This window comes from Martes martes (assembly GCF_963455335.1).
Source record: "Martes martes genome assembly, chromosome: 11".
Classification (NCBI taxonomy): domain Eukaryota; kingdom Metazoa; phylum Chordata; class Mammalia; order Carnivora; family Mustelidae; genus Martes; species Martes martes.
In genome coordinates, this window is record NC_137899.1 from 102,017,623 (window position 1) to 102,038,185 (window position 20,563).

At 48.7% G+C, this 20,563-nt stretch overlaps 1 protein-coding gene across 1 annotated transcript; it reads left to right on the top strand.

Moving 5' to 3' along the window:
• Positions 1-1,138: 1,138 nt before the first annotated feature.
• GIMAP8 (GTPase, IMAP family member 8) lies at positions 1,139-19,714 on the top strand (the record flags this gene model as incomplete). Its single annotated transcript, XM_080818764.1, is given in 10 exon segments — positions 1,139-1,237; positions 5,122-5,656; positions 5,659-5,759; positions 12,310-12,370; positions 14,037-14,666; positions 16,600-16,712; positions 16,714-16,720; positions 16,723-17,056; positions 19,199-19,262; positions 19,556-19,714. Coding segments are annotated over 10 exon segments (2,103 nt in total).
• Positions 19,715-20,563: the final 849 nt, after the last annotated feature.

Here is a 20,563-nt window from a genome sequence, read left to right on the forward strand (position 1 = left end):
GTCCTTAAAAGTGTTTTTATCGGGACCCCTGGGTGGCTGAGTGGGTTGAGGCCTCTGCCTTGGGCTCAGGTCATGATCCCAGGGTCCTGGGATCGAGCCCCGCATTGGGCTCTCCGCTCAGCGGGGAGCCTACTTCCTCCTCTCTCTCTGCCTGCCTCTCTGCCTACTTGTGATCTCCATCTGTCAAATAAATAAATAAAATCTTTTTTTTAAAAAAAGTGTTTTTATCCTGGGGAGAAAATGCTACAGGTTGGCAACTGTCCACATGGGGAAGTGGCGTCCTGGTTCAATATGGCAGCCTGGCTAGGAGTTTAGCAAGCACTAATTTAGTCACTAGGATGGGCAATCATGTAAAACAGCGGAGCTTAGGTGGGAAATATATTCCTTTCTTCTTCAGATCTGCTGGAGGTGTCTGCTTCCTTCACCTATTTACCCACTAGTGTCTTTTTTTCTTTTTTTTACTTAAAAAAATTGATGTACAAAAAAATACCACTTCACTGGCTTGAGATACAATATAAGATTACTCTCTCTCTTTCTTTAAGATTTTATTTGACAGAGAGAGAGAGAGCACACGCAGGGGTAGCCGCAGGCAGAGGGAGAGGGAGAAGGATGCTGGGCTCCATCCCAGGACGCTGGGATCTTGATCTGAGCCAAAGGTAGAGTCTTAATGGGCTGAGGGGTGTCTGCTTCTCCCTCTCCCTCTGCTCCTCCCCCAGCTCATGCTCTCTCTGAAATAAATAAATAATAAAATCTTTTTTAAAAAGATTAAAATACAATAAAATAAATAATAAAGCAGAATGGAAATTTTTAAAAAGTGACGTCACTTTTATCTCCCTCTTCGTTCCTAACAACTGTTTTTCCTCCTTTCCTCCTTCCTTCCGCTCCCCTATGACCATTCATTTAACAACATTTATGGAGTGTATGCTCTCTACCAGGCACAGTACTGGGACCTCGGGACACAGAACAAGACAGGAGCGGTCTCTGCGCCTAAGGAGTTTCATATCAAGAGCGGTAGAGAGAAAAGAGAACATAGAAGCTAGACACAGTAGATACTATCAGATAGGAACAGCATCGTGAGCAAAGTCAAGGAGATTAAGGGGGATGGAGAGTTAGGGGGAGGGTCTCTTCATTCAGACACATGTCGGGGTACTCTCAGGAGCGTCCCAACAGTGACCGGACCTCAGCTGCCAAGAAGTCTGTTTCTCCTTGGCGTGACAGCTCTGAGGTGCGCGTCCAGGTCAGGCAGCTTTGCCTCCTGCATCCTGTGGAGATCCGGAGACACGGATCTAGAGAACAGCCCAGGCCTCCATCCGGGGCAGCTTCTCTGATCCTCACTCAGTCCATTGCCTTTTCTACATGGTGGGCTTCTGGGAGGAGGAGTCTGCACACGGCCTTTCCAGGCTTCTCCCAGCCAGGGCTCTCCCGGCCCACTCCCACTCTTCAGTTCTTCCAGCTGCTGGTCTTTGTTCTTCAAGTTCATAGCCATCCACTCCGTCCCAAGCAGGTACTTAGCAGCAAATGCCTTCTCTAAGCTGTAGATGTGGCGAATAACCCCCCCCCCCCAAGACAAAAAAGAAAGCAATAAGCAAGTCAATGAACAGTGTGAAAGGTGGTTGCTGGGAAGAAAAATAGAATGAGGGAGGGGGACGCAAGGGCCGGTGGGGCAGCAGGGAGGGCTGCTCTTAATTAGAGGACGACTGCAGAAGGCCTTCTGCATTACAGGGACAATATGGCAAAGACCGAAAGGAGGGGCTGCTGCCTTGCACAACCCTGGGGGAAGAATGTTCTAATTCAGATGAATAATCAGCATAGAGCCCCGAGGTTGCATGTTTGGGGACCAGAAGGGAGGCTGATGTGACTGCACCAGACAAAGCAAGGTGGAGGGGGGTGGGGGGTGAGATCGCAGAGGCAGCTAGAGCCCAGGTTGGGTAGGGGCTTGTCGACCACTGCAAAGGCTTTGCCCGTTACTTCAAGTCCTTGGGAAGCCGTTGGGGGATTTTGGAGTGACGGGGGACATTACCTGTCTCTTGTTTTGGTAGGAGCACACTGGCTGCTGATGGACAGTAGGCTCCGGAAGGATGGAAGCAGGGCACCGGTGACAGTGGCACTGCAGAAGTCCAGCGACGAGCTCATGATCAGTTCAATCTGGAAAAACGATGACAGGCTTGACGTGGAGGTGACACTTCAGCTAAGTGGTGAAGGAAGGGGAGGAGTTTTCCAGACAGATGGAGACTGGTGCAGGGAAGGACATGCTGGAACTTCTGGATACCTGGGGCCCAGGTGGTAGAATTGAGGTAGGGTCTCTGATTGGGAAAGGCATCCCCAAATGCAGGCTACACATTCTTTTTAAGCCCGCGTGAAACATTTACTAAAATTTTATTGTGTTAAAAAGTAGATCTCGGGCGCCTGGGTGGCTCAGCCATGAAGCGTCTGCCTTCGGCTCCGGTCATGATCCCAGAGTCCTGGGATCAAGCCCCACATTGGGCTCCTTGCTCATCAGGGATCCTGCTTCTCCCTCTCCCACTCCCCCTGCTTGTGTTCCCTCTCTCTGTGTCTCTCTCTGCCAAATAAATAAATAAAATCTTTAAAAAAAAGTAGATCTTGACCAGTGACAAATATTTTATACAAATGTTGTTCTCTGGCCAGAGAGTAATAATATTAGAAATAAATAAAAATATAACAATTCTCCCAAAACATTTTTAAATTTGGTAATCACCTTTCCTAATTTATGAATCAAAAAGAAGTAATGGTTGAAATTAGAATATGTTTAAAACTGACCAATGAACATGAACCAATGACCTATGAACATGTCAGTTCTTCTAAAACTAAGCTACACATTCAATGCAATGGCATTCTAGATTTCAACAGGGGTTTCCTAAAGACAAGGACAAATGATTTTCAAAGTCCTACAGGAGATTAAAAAGCCGAGAAGAGTGTGACAGTTTTGAACAATAGCGAGGTGTTGGGACCTCCCTCCTCGATCACACAATGAAGGTTTAAAGTTATATCTTAAGTAGGATAATATTAGATCATTTTGGTTTTAGTAAATAACATTCTCTGGTTCAGGAATAGACTGAGTGAGCATCTAATGGACGGAACAGACAACCTAGGAACAGACTCGTGGAAATCCGGGCACATGGTATCTGACAGAATCATTTGGAAGAAGATGGGACTGTTCAAGAAATGGTGCTGGGAAACTCGGCTCCTCAAGTGGGTCCGGATTCAGCTGGGAATGCTAATCTTGAACTAATGGTGGCTTACACCAGTGCTTCTCAAACTTGAGTGTCCGTGAGAAGCATCTGGAGCTTGTTCAGTTACAGATTCTCATTCAGGAGGTCTGGGTGGAGACTGAGATTCTGCACTGCTGACATGGTCTCCGTTCCTGGCAGTACCACCAGCCTGTGAACCGCGCTTTGAGTAGCAGCAGCTAGATCTTTAGAATATCAGCTGTTTACTTAACAAAAAGGTGGATGGCTCAGTCGGTTAGGTGTCTGCCTCCGGCTCGGGTCATGATCTTGGAATCCTGGGATCGAGTCCTGCGTCAGTTTCCTTGCTTGGCGGGGAGCCTGCTTCTCCTTCTTACGCTGCCACTCCCCCCACTTGTGCTTTCTGGCTCTCTGTCTCTCTCTCTCTGTCAAATAGATAAATAAATAAATAAATCACCTTAAAAAAAGGTGATCTCAAGGACATTTTGGCAGCTCAGTGATGTCGTCAAGAATTCTTTTATCTCTCTGGTCTTCGGTCCTTCAGTGTGATGGCACACGCTGATCTTGTGTTCTCGGTTACCTCATTGCCTCGTGATATCTGCTGTGATTCCAGATATCACATTTTTTTAAAAAAGATTTTTATTTATTTATTTGACAGATAGAGATCACAACTAGGCAGAGAGGCAGGCAGAGAGAGAGAGGAGGAAGCAGGCTCCCTGCCAAGCAGAAAGCCCAACTCAGGGCTCGATCCCAGGACCCTGGGATCACGACCCGAGCCGAAGGCAGAGGCTTTAACCCACTGAGCCACCCAGGCACCCCACACATTTATTTTTTTTTTAAGATTTTATTTATTTATTTGAGATAAAGCAAGAGAAAGAGAGAGAGCACGAATGGGAGGCAGAGAGAGAGAGAGAAGCAGCCTCTCCACTGAGCAGGGAGCTTGATTTGGGGCTTGATCCTAGGATCCTGGGATTGTAACCTGAGCTGAAGGAGGTTCTTAACAGACTGAGCCACTCAGGGGCCCCCAGATATCACATTTACATTCCAAATAAGAAGAAAGCCCAAGGAAATGTTCCCTCATTGTCCTTGGGTAGAACTGGGTCACATGGCCACTCCAGCTGAAAGGAAGCTGGGAAAGAGTGCGTATTAGTTTCTGTTGCTGCTGTAACAAATTGCCACACGATCAGTTGCTAAAAACCCATCAGGTTATTATTTTATAATTCTGGGGGTCAGAAGTCCTAAAATCAAGGTGCTGGGCTGGATCCTTCCAGAGGCTGTGTAGGAGAATCGTTTCCTTGCCTTTTCCAGATTCTAGAAGCCGCCCCCATCCCCCTTGACTTATGGCCCTTTATTCTATGTTCAAAGTCAACAGTGTAGCATTTTCAAATCGCTCTCACTCTCTGACCTCTGCTTCTGTCTTCACATCTCCTTTTTCTTACTCTGACTTTCCTGCCTTCCTCTCAGAAGGACCTCTTACAGTGTGATTCTACTGGGTCCACCTGGATGATCCAAGATTATCTCTCCATCGTAACATCCTTAATCACATTGGCAAGGTCCCTTTTCCCATGTAACATAACGTAGCCACAGATTCTGGGGATTAGCACATGGACATCTCGGGGAGGGGACCTTATTCTCTCGTAGAGTCTGCATTTCCCCCAGTGTGTATAGTGGGGGAGGAACAGAGAGAGAAGGGGTTATCCGTTTAGCCAGCTGTGTGTGACATCTTAATACAGGTTTAGTTCAGAGACAAGAGCACAGAGAGGATCCTGGGAAACAGGATTGCTTATCCGAATCTAGTCTGAGTTGACGTCAGTAGCCCCAGTCCTTTGGGAGGAACTAGAAAGAGAATGCATTTTCTTGCTGCCCCTGCGTTGACTTCTCATGTGTTCCACATTGGTGTGTTGTTTTTGTCCAGCGGAGCCCACAGGGGCTGTATCAGGAGCCGGAGCCGGAGTTGAGTCTTCTCCTCTTGGGGAGGAGTGGTGTGGGAAAAAGTGCCCCAGGAAACTTGATTCTGGGCAAAATTGTGTTTGTGTCCAGATGTAGTGGCCAGATGGTGACAAAAACATGCCAGAGAGCGAGTGGGGCCACAGGAGAGGGGAAGGTTGTGGTCATCGACACCCCCGACATTTTCTCCTCGATCTCTTGCGCTGAGGACAAGCAACGCAACATTGAAAGCTGCTTGGACCTCTCTGCGCCCAGCCTCCATGTCCTACTGCTGGTCATTCCCATCGGCTGTTACAAGGTGGAGGACAAGGAGGCAGTCACAGGCATCCACGAGCTGTTTGGAACCAAAGCCAAGAAGTACGTTATGGTTTTCACTTGGGAGGATGATTTGGAGGGTGACTTGCTGCAAGCTTACGTCAGTGGGGAGGGCTACCTCCCGGAGCTGGTTGAAAACTACGGAGGCCAGAACTGTGCTCTGACCAACAGGGCGAGCGAGGCAGAGCGGCCAGTCAGGTGAGGGGGCTCCTGTGCCAGGTCCAGTGTTTGTTGCATGAAAATGGAGGACCAGAAATTGTGAACTTCAGAAACGAAAGCCGTGAATTCGTGGTAAGACATTCTTAGGGTCTACAAGGATCTTTCTTGCTAGAGCTCTTGGGTGGATGACGGGCAGGGATACGGGAGGTGTGGCACCATGGGATGGACCATAGGCTTTGTTTAAGGAGCTATTTATCTGTGATCTGCCAACATGAGGCACCAGGCGGTACGGGGCTTTGCGTATTACCCTTTGGAGCTGGGACTTTCTTGGCAAATCAACGGACACATTTAAGTCCTCACCCGACTTTATCCCTCACAGCATTGGACACACAAACGGACTGTCTCTTCCCTTGGCTTCAATACAACTACACTCTTTGTTTTCTTCCTCCTGCCCTTTTTGGCTTCTCCAGAGATTCCTGAGCTCTCCTCGTGTGGCCTCTGAAAGTTGGCATCTTCGTTAGGTCCTTTATTAAATGAAAGGAGACTGAGACAATGTGAAAGTTATGCAAAGCTGTATTCTATGCTAAGCATTAGAAGTCAGACTGACCGGCCAGGGCCGTCTCTGAAGACAGCGACCCCTCTCAGCCTCACAGACTAACTTTTACAGAGCAAAAGCCTGGCCACACATGGGTGGCCAATGAGATTGTAACATTGCATAGTCATGTTAGGCCACACGCAGGTGCCCAATTGAATTACAATTTACCCTATAGTAGCTGTTTGAACTAACCTATCACTCTGGTCAGAATTGGTGCTCAAGTTTGGCGCCCAAAAGGCGGGGTTTACATTCTTTGGTGGTTAGGGAGACAATATGTGTGTTTTTTACTGATTGGATGTCTCCACCTGGCCTGACTCGTCTTTGTATTCTGGGCTCTGTTATTAGGAACTGGCCGACCACATTTTACTGCTTTCCCAGACTTGCTTCTAAGTAAGTTCCTCTGGGTTGGGGGGCAGGGTCCGTTTAAGTTTTACTGCACAAACAACAAAATGGCTTTTACCCAAGATGGAGTCGCTCTGGCTAAATAGGCCCTCACATCTTCAGGGCATGGGTCTAGGCTTTCCTCAACTCTGCCTTCCAGCTCTGAGCTCCGTCGGTCGCTAACGGTTTCCAGATTCATCACTGTCGTCCAGGCTTCTCCTCTCATTCCTGCTCCCTTATCCGACTGCTCCTCGACATGTCCACTTAGCTCTCGTAGAGGACCTCGGACTTCACACATCCAGACTTTTGGTTTTCCCACTGAAATCTGTAAACTTCCGTTTTCCTCTCAACTGGGTAAATGGTGGTGCTGCTCACCAGGCTCTCAGAACCTAAACCCAGAGGTCAGCTTTGCTGCCACTACTGGCTGGCTGCTGATATCTGAGAATTCATCAAGTCTTCTGTGGTCAAAAGTCCCACCTCTCTCCATCTGCACCCCCCCCCCATCCAATCCAAGCCAGCCTGGGTTCTCGCCTGTCCTGTCTTACAAACAACCTTCCCCTCTTTCATTCTTGTGCCTTACCTTCAATCAGTTTCATACACAAGAGCCAGAGTCATATTTTATTTAATTTCTTTTTTAAAAGATTTTATTTATTTATTTATCTGACAGAGAGAGAGAGAGAAAGAGATCACAAGTAGGCAGAGAGGCAGGCGGCGGGGGTGGGGGGGGGAAGCAGGCTCCCTGCCAAGCAGAGAGCCCGATAGGGGGCTCGATCCCAGGACCCTGAGATCATGACCTGAGCTGAAGGCAGAGGCTTAACCAACTGAGCCATCCAGGTGCCCTTATTTATTTATTTATTTTTGAAGATTTTATTTATTTATTTGATACAGAGAAAGAGAGCATACAAGCAGGGGGAGAGGCAGAGGGAGACGGAGAAGCAGACTCCCTGCTGAGCAGGGAGCCCAAGGTGGGACTTGATTCCAAGACCCTGAGATCATGAACTGAGCCAAAGGCAGCCGTTTAACCCACTGAGCCGCCCAGGTGCCCTAATTTCTAAACCTGAATAGAAAATGTGTTTGTAGTTAAAGAAGATATGAAAACTCAGGCTTTTGCTTTTGAGGAGCTTACTCCTGGGTTTGAGTGACTCATGCATAAGACACAAAACAGTTCCTGAATCAGGGTAGGTAAGTGATGTTGGTACAGAGGATTCATAACACAAGTGCCAAAAGAGGTAAAGCAAGCAAAAATCCAGCGTGGGGAACGGTGTTGGTCAGAGTAAACTCTTAAGAACTGATGAGCGTGAAGCCCAAACAGGACGGAGGTGAGAAGGAAGGCGACAATTATTGAGCACCTACTGAGTCCCAGACATGGGAACGTCTTCACAAGTGCTCTGTGTACCCTGTTCTACAGATGAGGACCCTGAGGCTCGAGAGAACTTGTTGCTCTCTTATCTCCTAGGTCTGCCCTCCTTCTTTTTCCTTTATAACCTTCTTTCTTTTTTTTTTTTAAGATTTTATTTATTTATTAGACAGACAGAGATCACAAGTAGGCAGAGAGGCAGGCAGAGAGAGAGGAGAAAGCAGGCCCCCCGCCGAGCAGAGAGCCCGATGCGGGGCTCGATCCCAGGACCCTGAGATCATGACCCGAGGCGAAGGCAGAGGCTTTAACCCACTGAGCCACCCAGGCGCCCCTATAACCTTCTTTCTGTCTCTTGAAGGCTGTCTGGAACAGGGATGTCTGCAGAGAGGATCAGAGCACGGGATGAACTCTCTGCACTGTACCCTGAACACGACACCCTCTTGTTTAAAATGCCATGGTGGGGACACCTGGGTGGCTCAGTGGGTTAAGCCTCTGCCTTCAGCTCAGATCATGATCTCGGGGTCCTGGGACTGAGCCCCGCATCGGGCTCTCTGCTTGTCGGGGAGTCTGCTTCTTCCTCGCTCTCTGCCTGCCTCCCTGCCTACTTGCAATCCCTCTCTCTCTGACAAAAAAAATAAATAAAATCTTTAAAAAAAAAATATATATATATATATATAAAATGAAATGCTGCGGTGACTGTCTGCTGATCTTCAGATCAAGTTCAGAATCCCCAACCTGAGCTGGTCCCTCACCCTCTAACTTGCTCTTGAGGTGTTGGTCTCACTGGTCTTCCCAGTGGTCCTTAACTTGCATCCATGTCCATTCTGGAGCTTCCAACCTGGACACTTCCCCTCTCCCATCCGACCCCATCCCAGGTCTGCTTTTGTGAATCGTCTCCCTCGGCTGAGCTCACTTCCTCAGAGCATCTTCCCCACCGGCCCCTCCTTCCATCATGGCGCTGCTCACGTGGCCACCAGCAGGCGAGTCAAGTGATTGCTGTGAATATACTTGTGGTGGTTGCCTCCCCACGGACTCCCTGAGGGACAGAACTCACGTTCATTCTGTTGACCCAGGATCTTATTTTTGTCTTCCATAAAACAGAGATAATAATATGTATCTCAGAGATTTCTGTGACAATGCAATGAAATAAATGCTTACAAAAATATTTGCAAATACTTGAGGTGTAAGCATTCGGGGATTATCAGCTGCCTCTATTATTGTGATTGTTGGGTCGGCGGCTCCAGGAATGCAGGAGGAACAATAAAAATGGCCGCCGGGCCGCCATCCTCCTGGCCGCCCTCTTCCTTTACCCACGGCTCTCCTGCCGGAAGGACGTATGCCGAGGACACGTCACCATAAGTAAACCGATACCTATGCAGGAAACAGGAACATCAGGACTCCCCTTACCCTCCAACCACTAAATACCTTATCATATATAGTTGTGAACCCACGCCCCGAACACCTTACCTTATATGGCTGTGAACCTATGCCCTGTCTTAACCCAAATAAAAGACCCATTCGACCCCCTCCTGGGCGCGACTTCCCTGACTCTCCTCTCCTGAGTCTAGGAACTTCCCCCGAGAGCGCCTTTAATAAACCTTGCCTTGCACCTATCTTGCCTGGTGTTGTGTGTATCTCGCCTATAAAACCTTACAGTTGGGACGCCTGGGTGGCTCAGTTGGTTGGGCAGCTGCCTTCGGCTCAGGTCATGATCCCAGCGTCCTGGGACCGAGTCCCACATCGGGCTCCTTGCTCGGCAGGGAGCCTGCTTCTCCCTCTGCCTCTGCCTGCCAGTGCTCACTCTCTCTCTCTCTCTCTCTCTCACTCTGACAAATAAATAAAAATAAAATCTTTCTTAAAAAAAACCTTACAGTTATTAGCATTATTATGGATGTGTATAAGGTTCACATAAGTTATGGAGACATTAAGGACTTTAACAACCCGGAGACTCAGCAAGATTCCCACTTTTAGGACTATTACCCAGAAATAAAACATTCCCATATATAAAGATGTATGTGTAAGGATACTTATCATGGCACCTCTTGAGAGAGTAAAACCAGAAATAACCTGACAGTCTACCAGTAAAGGAACTGTTATGTTAGGGTGGAATGTTCCATGTCCATGTCTTGGAGCAAATAGCATCTCCTAAAAACACGGAGCTGATCTATGGGTACTGACTTGTACAGCTGTACAGGACATATTCTGAAGCAGATTGCAGAGCAAGATGCCTACCAAGTTTCCCTGTGTGTTCATATATGCTTGTGTGTATGCGTATAAACTTAGAAAAACACAGAAGGATGTATGTTAATTAGCAGCTGCTCCTTTTACAGTGGGTGAGAAATTTAAAAATTATTACTTTTTAGATCATACACACTTGCACTGCAACAACCTTTGGCATTTAAAACACGTGAAAGAATTTGAGTTGTGCCAGGTAAGAAGAAAGAAGTCAGAGGGTCAGAGCTGAGAGGAGAGGATCCGGGGAGAGGGACGGCAGAAGGGACCTACGGCCTGGGGTAAGGCCAGGTAAGAAAGCAGAGGGAAAATTTCCTTGGTGGGCATGGAGATTTAACAAAAATAGGGTTAAAATAAAGTATTGGAAGCTTCTAGGAATAGCAGACTCATCAGGATTGTATATAATTTTTACCCTCTCTTTTGATTCCATGACAATTTAAATTTTGGGGAGCTAGTCTGCTTTGCCAGGCAGGGGAAGGGAATACCAATTGTGTGTTTGGTTCCACTTGCCCACCTGGATGGGGAAAGTTGCAAATGTCCCTGGTTCTTAGGTCAGAAGCAGCTTCATTTCTATCCCAGGGGTGCAGTGTGGGGAGAAGTCACCAGAGATGTGTAGGAGTTTCACACTCGATCTCCTCCTTTCCCCCGGTCCCTCAGATGGACATTCCAGACATCATTGGGCTAGTTTCTTCTTCCGGGAAGTCAACTCTTCTTAAGCCTCTGGATTTTCTCGAGGAACAGCAGAAACTCTGGAAGACTTGGAAAGGAATTGCCATTATTGTTGGGAGACTGGGGAGAAGGAAAGTTAGAGCTTCAGATTCAATGCCTTGGTTAGATGGCATTTGCGGGGGCTCCTCTGAGCGAGAACAAGTTCCATCCTCATACTTCTGGGAAGCCTGTTGTGGTGTCAGCAGTGAGGTCTGAAGACCGACTGACATTGTGGACGGCTCTACAAAAGCCAACAAGGAACATGACCATGGCCTTGATCTGACCACATCGTCCTCATCAAATTACTCTGAATTATATACTTGTGTCTCCATTTCTTTACTTTGCAAAAAGATGAAATTTTAGGTCCCTGTGCATCATTTCCACCTTTATTTTCTAGGATTATATGAATGAAGCCACGACCAGAAGGAGGAGAAGCCATATGATAAGATGATCCTTAAAAATGTTAAGCTTACATCTGTATCCTTTTGAATGCATCATGAGTCAAAATGAGGTGGAAAAATTAGATAAGTAGGATCAGAGATGTGTTCTGGAAGCCTAGCTCAGGTTGGTGTCCACAGCTTGTCCCCTAGGGAACTCCTAACACTTGGGAGTAGGTTCTGGACATGGTGTGGGTGTCCTGGGCCTTCCCTGAAATGTTATGGAGGTATGCTTGCCTTCCGTGGCTTCTTTCCTGACTCAGCCTTGTCTTTCTGGCCCTGGATCCAGCAATATACAATGTTGACTCCCCCTAGGAAAGCAGAAATCACCTTCATGGTGATTCCGCTCCTTTGCGGAGTTCAGTGGGGGAGGTCAGGATCCTTGTAATGATCCCCATTAACGATACATCTTGCACACCTCACGAGTCAGTCCCTATAAGAGCCTCCTTGTTCTGTTTAGTAGGTGCAATTTTGTCCACGGTAAGGGGCGTACACGACTAAGTCAACTGTCCCTTTATTGATGGACTTTCAGATTATTCTGGGCCAGCTCTGTGCAAGAACTGAGTATTGAGCAGTGAATAAGATAGATTAGATCTGCGGCGCCTGGGTGGCTCAGTGGGTTAAAGCCTCTGCCTTCAGCTCAGGTCATAATCTTAGGGTCCTGGGATCGAGCCCCGCATCCGGCTCTCTGCTCAGTGGGGAGTCTGCTTCCACCTCTCTCTCTGCCTGCCTCTCTGCTTACTTGTGATCTCTGTCTGTCAAATAAATAAATAAAATCTTGAAAAAAAAAGAATAGCTGAGATCTCTGTCCTCATATAACTCCCCCAAATAATAATAATAATAATAACTATTATAATTTCAATTTTAATGATAATCACAGTTGACATTATGTACTGGAAAATATATATAAATAATTCAATCTTCCCAGCATATAATTCTCATGATAACCATACACTTCTATTCCTCTAACAGCCCTATGAAGAGGGCGGTATTGTCATTATTCTCATTTACAGAGGAGTAAACTTAGCCAGAGGTATGTGACCTCAGGCGGAAGTAGGGATTTAAAATTCTGTTAATGCCCTTCAGTCAAGACCTCCAGGAACTTGCCTGTTATGTTCCCAAAGGGTTCCTTGTGACCCTGAGGAAATAGCACGCCATGGAGAACCGGGAGGTGTCTCAGAATGAGGGCATTGGAAGGGACGACTTTATCTTGGTAGGATGCAGACTTGTGTGAGCTGATTTGGGGGAAAGCAGGAGCTTTCTCAAGACAACAAGGATGAGCTGTCACCAGCGTTTTGGTGGTTTTCTTTAAAAGTGTGTTCATTCCACCTCCCAGACCTGCGGCTCAGAGGCCCAGGCATGGTCCACACTGATAGTGCCCCGGATGGGATGCCTCAGCCTCTGAATATTCCCGGGAGTGGCTGATCTTTGCTCAGCCTGAAGGTCTGGAGCTGACCTTGGATGGAGAAGAAGTGGTGGCGGCAGGGCACGTGTGCGGAGATAGTTTTGTGGCCCAGGTTTCTACAGTAACTTATTGACATACAATTAACATAGAGTAAAAGGCACAAATCTTAAGTGTATAGCTCTGTGACCCCCACGTAGATAAAGATCTGGAGCATTTCCGGGGCGCCTGGGTGGCTCAGTCGGTTAAGCATCTGCCTTTGGCTCAGGTCATGATTCCAGGGTCCTGGGATTGAGCTCCACATCGGACTCCCTGCTCCACGGAGAACCTGCTTCTCCCTCTTCCTCTGCCTGCTGCTCTGCCTACTTGTGCTCTCTCTGTATCTCTCTAATAAATAAATGAAATCTTCAAAAAATAGCAAATAAAAAAAAAAAAAGATCTGGAGCATTTCCATCACTTCCCAAGTTTCTGCTGCGTCTCCCCAAAGAGAACTGTATCCAGACTTCTGGCAGCATAGACTAATTTTGTCTGTTCTCGAACTTCATAGAGTGAGACCCCATAGCATGTGTTTTGTGTCTGGCTTCTTTCATTTAGCATGTTTTGAAGATCCATGCATGTTGCATATCAATAGTTCATCCATTCATTCTTTCGTTTTTGTTTTTGTTTCTGATTGCTGAGCAGTATAACATTTTATAAATATACTATCAAGGGGCATTTTATTTATTTATTTATTTATTTATAAAGATTTTATTTATCAGACAGAGAGAGACACAGCGAGAGAGGGAACAGAAGCAGTGGGAGTGGGAGAGGGAGAAGCAAGCTTCCTGCTGAGCAGGGAACCCGATATGGGGCTCGATCCCAGGATCCTGGGATCACGACGTGAGCTGAAGGCAGACGCTTAGCAACTGAGCCACCCAGGCGCCCCCCCCCCCACCGGGCCATTTTAAACTCAGTCTCCCTTGTCCTGCTTCAGTCCGTGGACTTCGCAGCCCAGGCACTTACCTTTGGTAGCAAAATGAAAGGAAATCTAAGGACCAAGACCACACGAGGCCAAGTTTAACATTTTCACGTTCCTGGGAAATCTTGACCATTTTTACATTATCTCTTCATTTATTCATGGGCCCCTTTGTGGCTTTGACTCGGAGAGGTAGCTCCTGACCGGGACTCGCGTCCTGCTGCTCAGAACACTACCAGCCTTCTCTGTAAAAACTGACAAGGATGAGAAAGCAGAGCATCTGTCCCCATCTCTGAACTCAGCTGCAAGAGGAGACGTTGAATCTGCTCTTTTGTCCCCCAGGGCAAGGGGAGAAGCCGCTTCAGGCCCCAGGATGTGAGCTGAACCCTGGGCCACTAGAGCTGAAGGTCCTGCTTGTAGGCAAGCGTGGAGCTGGGAAAAATCCAGCTGGGAACAGCCTTCTGGGGAATCGAGTCTTTAAGACCAAATTCAGCGAAGGGTCAGTCACCCAGAGATTTGTGTCTGAGAGCAGAGTCTGGAGAGAGAGGAAAGCTGTGATCGCTGATGCTCCAGACATCTCATCTTCAAGGGACCTTACAGCGGAGCTCCAGAGACCTGTCCTTGGGTGCCCCTTCACCTTCCTGCTGGTGATGATGCCGCTGGGCTCCTTCACCGAGAAAGATGAGGCGGTCCTGGATGCCATCCGAGCCAGTTTCGGAGACAAATTCGTGAAGTACCTGATCATTCTCTCCACCAGGAAAGAAGACCTCAGGGATCAGAATCTAGAGATGTTCCTGAAACACAGAAATAAAGCTCTCTACAACCTCACTGACGTGTGCAGTGACTGGTACTTTGTCTTCAACTGCCGAGTGATGGGGGAAAAGGAACTGCGCCAGGTGGACAAGCTCCTGCAAACAGTTGTGGGCCTGGTGCAACAGAACGGGGGCAGGCCCTGCAGCTTCAGAGGGGAAGGTACACAGCGTGTAAAATCATTTTCTAGATGCTTCTAGAAACTAGATATGAAATATACAAGAAGGGTGGGGAGAAGAGGGAAAGGACAGGTCCAGTCTACTGACTAACTTTTCTTTCTCCAAGGTTACTGAAGTTATGAGCCTTTCTGTGCCCACTGTTTTTAATTCTCTCCTGACCCTTACCCCCTCTCTCCGATGGGATGGTGAAGGTCTCTTGTTGAGTTTTTTCCAATCTCTTCTTCTCCGCACAGTGTATCTGTTGCCTGCGGCTCAAGACTCAGTGCTCATGATGAGATAGATGGTTCTGGAAAGTTGGTTTACTCTTCTCTTTCTCTTAAGCCCACTCTGACACTCTCCCTCCTTCTCCCTCTCTTGACTTCTTGGTTCCTTACTCTTCGCTCGTTGGAGAGGGGAGGCCATTCTGAAGAGAGGAGGATGAGGACTGGCGGCCCGAGTCCTCACATGGCATTAGGTGGATTTCTCAGCCCAGCCACACCACCCACGGCTCTAGCAGACGTCCCCGTGCACTCGGTGCTACTTGCTCATTGCCCTGAGCTGAGATTCTTCCAAGTCAACATGACTCACCCGTTGCCTTCACGTCAAACGCCCTCCCTGAGAAGAACACAGATTCAGAAGATGGTGTCTGCTTAGGAGCCCTTGCACAGCGCTCACAGAGGGCCGGGTGCTCGGGAGCCTGCTCAAGAACATGCAGGGAGGTCCGGAGGGTCTGTGTGGAGAGAGCCCAGTTTGTAATGGGCTTTGGAGGGTGGGCAGGGTTTGGGCGGCTGGCAGAAAGCTGGGAGACACCGCAGGGAAAACTCCAGCAATAGGGAGGTGGGACTGAGCCTACCCCTCGAGGGGCCGGCCGAGGGAGCGGCCATGATGGAGACGGAGGGCTCACACCTCTGTAGGGTGTGGAACGGCCATCATAGACCAGATCGTGGAGGTCTTTGAGAACCACCCGCTCTGAGGGTGAGGAAGCGGGGACTGAAATCCATGACAAATGTGAGACTGTTGGAAGATGGCTCTAGAATCCTGTAAGCATAACTATGAGACTGTGGGTTCAGGATACGCAATGCAGTAATTTGCCCTAGAAGAGCACAGGGTAGGCTTTCCTCCCTCTTTGTTGTAAGGCGGATATGGGTACATTGGCAAAGAACGTATGATCGAGAGAACTGTGAAAAGGCCAGTGCAGAAGAGAAAGACCACAGTACAGGTGGAGAGTCATAAGGAGCCCCCACGAGCGCCCACGGCCAGGTCTCTAGCATCTGTCATTCAATTTTTAGGGACATCTGTTCTCCATCATCACCACACAAAGCAGCGTGAGTGTGCGTTCACTATTATAACCACGAAGTGCCTTTTGACGCATCCGTGAAAGACACAATTCAGTTTAATGTGGTTTTAATGAGAAATGAATTTTTGGTGATCCAAATGAAGGAACGAGGAATCTGTCAATGGTATATGTGGTTGCTTTTTCACGAACAGTCAATTCCGTGGAGTAATTTCTCAGACGCATCGAGGAGCTTTTGAGGCAGTTAGCGTTCGTTGGAAATAGGAGGACATTGTTGCAGCAGGAACAGAAGACCAACGGATGAGATGTGGAGTCTGGATGCAGCTGAGTAGATGACAGGAGGTAAAGCCGGGGTCCCTCACAAGGGGCCAGGGAGTCAGAGAAGTTACCAGAAGGAGGGGGTGAATTCAGAGGTAGGAACAGTGCCATGTCGTGGGTGAGCGTGGGGCAGAGACGGTGGCCCAAGTCATGCTTCTGGTTCCCAGAGCTCATGCCTGGAACCATGCTCGGGGAGAGAGCTGCCGGCTCAGAGGGTGGCCCGGGTGCTCTCTGAGCATCCTCTGCCATGACATCCGGCAGCGCTTTGAAAACTGCCCCCAGATCAGCCCACGGTCACCCATCTTTCCTGCTTTCATTTCAACAGAGACCCCGAGCGTTGTGCTGGTGGGGAGGCGCGGCCCTGGGAAGAGCACCACCGGGAACACCATCCTTGGGAACCCTGACTTCTGCTCTCATTCCCAAGCACAGGCAGTGACCTAGACGAGCTAGAGCAGCAAGAGGATGTGGGGCAGGCTGCAGGGGGTGGTTGCGGACACGCCTTCACTCTACCCGATGTCCAGCGCGGAGGGAGGTCTGTCCCAGCTGGAGGAGGAGGTCAGAAGCTGTTTGTCCTGCTGTGAAGGGAACAAGGTTCTGGTCCCGGTGTTCCATCTGGGACGGTTCACTCAGGAGGACAAAAGGGCAGTGAAGGGCTTGGAGAGCATCTTTGGAGAAGAAGTACACGACGTGCTGTTCACTTGCAAGGAAGACCTCGAGTCAGGGGACCTTGAAGAGTCCGTCCAGAACGCAGATAACAAAACTCTTAAGAACATAATTAAAAGGTGTGTGTGTGTGGGGGGGGGGCGAGTCTGTGCTTCTGAAAACAGAGAAATGGGCTAAGCCAGGGAAAACCAGGCAACAGATCTTCTCGAAATGGCCGAGAAGCTGATAAAGAGCCACGGAGGGCAGGTGGTCCCCACAAATGGGAGAAAGTCAGCAAAACCATTAAAAATGCCCAGGAAGGGGACGCCTGGGTGGCTCACTGGGTTAAGCCTCTGCCTTCAGCTCAGGTCATGATCTCAGGGTCCTGGGATCGAGCCCCGCATCGGGCTCTCTGCTTGGCGGAGAGCCTGCTTCCCCCCCTCTCTCTGCCTGCCTCTCTGCCTACTTGTGATCTCCGTCTGTCAAATAAATAAAATCTTTTTTAAAAAATGCCCAGGAAAAGCACAAGCCCACAAATTTCCTGAAGAATTTGAAAGAGATTTTATCGTAGGCAGCTGACGTGCGTGGGGGTCTCTCTAAGGTAGAGACACCCTCACTTGGGGCCGGGACGCGGTAGGGCTGGTGGGGTGGGAGAAGGCTCCGGGACCCCGGCAGGCACGTACAGCTCAGCCCATGTTGCTTCAGCTCTGTGTGGGTAAACGAATCGTCAGGTTCCTCTCTAAAGGAGAAAGAAGAAATTAAGTGGGGAATTCTAGAAAGAGGCTTCAGAGATTGGGTGGTTTTGAGGGTCAGAATTAAGTCACATGAATCACCTCACCTGCGTACGTAGAGTGGCTTCAGGACAGACAATGTGACCAAGGCCAAGTCCAGTCTGGGGTCAAATACAGAAACCTGCCCAAGGACCGGGGGATGCAGATCCAGACAACTCCCGGCGTGGCAGCATGGAGAAGCTGGACTCATGCAAACCTCCACGAGCCCCTGCTACGCCCCCCACCCCCGAGATGACTCAGGGCCAGCTTGTTCCTTTCCTCACCAGGGGGCTCCCCTCTTTCCAGGCCTGAATGGAAAGTGGGACCCTGTCTACTCTTCTTTCTCGTCCCTTAGGAAATAAACATGAGTCTGGGAGGTTTCAAAAGACTTTCTTGCTAACCCTCGCCGTGAAACAGAGCAGGACAAAACTCAGACTCATGGTGAAATTGCCAAGATTAGCCAATCTTGCAAATTTCCAGAATTCTAAGTAGGAGTCTAGATTGCCTCTAGAAAGGTTTATCGAAAACTCCTTTGTCCTGGGTGATGGACACTGGAGAGAGTATGTGTTGTAACGAGCACTGGGTGTTGTATGAGACTCAGGAATCACTGACCTGTACCCCTAAGACAAATAATACATTCTATGTTGATTAATTGAATTTAACTAACTAACTATTTAGAAAAGAAAACTCCTTTGAACTTTTCTCTTTTTTTTAATCCCCAAGGGTTAGAAATTAGGGTAAAGTTCAGAGAGCTCAAGGAATAATGTCTTGAACACATTAAGGGCTTATTGAGTCTCACGTCAGGAAGTCCCCCGGGAGGGAGTCTGAGGCCTCTCTGGCCTCCACGTTTCCAGTTGCTTCTGGGTCCGGGATGGGGGTATCCCACTGAGGCTGAGCGGACGATGTTGAGCGCTGCCTGGTGCGGGCAATAAGCAAGGGGAGAACTGTGGGGTCTCCTCCCAGGTAAGCGGTCAGATGTTATCACTGCGAACTGTTCTGTGTATGTCTTGAGGACAGGATCTGTCATCTGCTATTGCTTTTTGAAGATATCAGCTGCCTTCAAGTTCAACCTGTTCATCAGAGCCCGGACTGTCACCATTAATACTGTTGTACTCTCCCTAACCCTGCATGTGACAAATTCTGCGAAACGTGTGTATAAATACATACGGTTGAATGAAATAATAAAGGTGAATTATTCTATAAATTCATGTCCTCCTGATTGCTATTTTTCTGACTTGGGGGAAGAGCCCGCCGCCATGGAGAGGCAATGCAGATGTTTATAGACACCTTGACCTTGGGGAGGTTTTTGCATCTTTGGTGCATGAGGACTTTCGGAGTGGGTGACAGCTCAGGAACCCCCCAGTCCGGGCATTTCAGTGTAGGAAGGACAAATACGTTAGAACCAGGAGCATGGAAGCAATAAAGTCTAGAAGGCATTTTGTGCCCTTCCCAGAACTTCCCTTCTGTTGGAAGGCAGGCACGGAGCCCAGGGCGCTACCCGTAGCTGATCAGGTGGCACTGGGAGCTGCACGAGGTAGGGGATGTGTGGGCTAAGCCGTGCGACATCTTCTCCCAGGTAAGACCTAACATCCATCTCCCCTTTCCTTTAGGACCCCATTAGAGGGGCGGGACAACACTATGTTGGTTCCCCCAGGGAGCACCTGCTGGGAGTTGGGAGTGCAAGAGGTTTCTCTGGGGGCAGGGGACAAGGTAATAGCTGTTAAAGACTAAGGAGGAAGCAGAACGGGGCTGAGAGCTTTCATACTGTGATGCAGATCTGACACTTGTCCAAGGAAAGGGGGCAGGTGCTGCCCAGTAGGGAGAGCGGCACCCTGGACCAGCTGGGGCCATCTGAATCGCGAGTTCTAGGGCAAAGACCGGTGCATAGCGACGGCGTTCTGCAATGGACAGACACTGGCGGCTCCGCGGTGCTCAGCCCTTGGCTGGGGGCTGCCTGGGAAGGGCATGGCTTTGGCCCAGAAGCTGAAGCGGGTCCTGAAAGGGTTGCAGCTGGAGGCTGCCGGCTAATCGTCCTCCTCGCAGCAGAGTGGAAGTTTCCCTTCTTTTCTTTTTTCAACGCTGCATGTTAGATCCCCCGGAAGTTACTCATCTTATAGCCGGGAGTTCGCACCCTTGGACTAAAACCTCCCACCCCCCACCCCGCCCCCCTAACTAGCTCCCAACAACCACCGTCCTACTCTGTTTCTTCAAGTTAGACTTTTTTTAGATTCCACGTGTAAGCGAGATCATAGAGTGTTCGTCTGACTCTCTGACTGACTTCACTGAGCGTAATGTCCTCAAGATCCATCCATCCTGAGACAAAGGACAGGATTTCCTTTTCTTTTTTTTTAAATGGCTGAAGAATATTCCATTGTCTCCATATACTACACCTTCTTCATCCACCCGTCTGTGGACAGACACTGAGGTTGCTTCCACATCTTGGCTCTTGTGAACAACGCGCAGTGAACGTGGCGGGGACGGGGCGTGCAGAATCCCTTCAAGATCCTGATCTGCTTTTCTTTGGCTATACACCCAGAAGTGGGACTGACGGATCATGTGGTAGTTCTCTTTTTAATTTCTTTTTTGTTTTTTAAAGATTTTATTCCGAAGTCATCTCTACACCCAACATGGAGCTTGAACTCACATCCCAGAGATTGAGTTGCGCGCCCCACTGTCCGAGCCAGCCAGGCAGCCCTATTTTTAATTTCTTGAGGAACCCCTACACTGTTTGCTCCAGTGGCTCCACAAATTTACGTCCCTGCCTCAGTGTGTAGGGTTCCGTTTTCTCCACATCCTCATGGACACCAGTTCTCTCTTGTCCCTTTGGTAACAGCCATTCTGAGAGATGTGAGCGGATATCTCATTGTGGTTTTGATT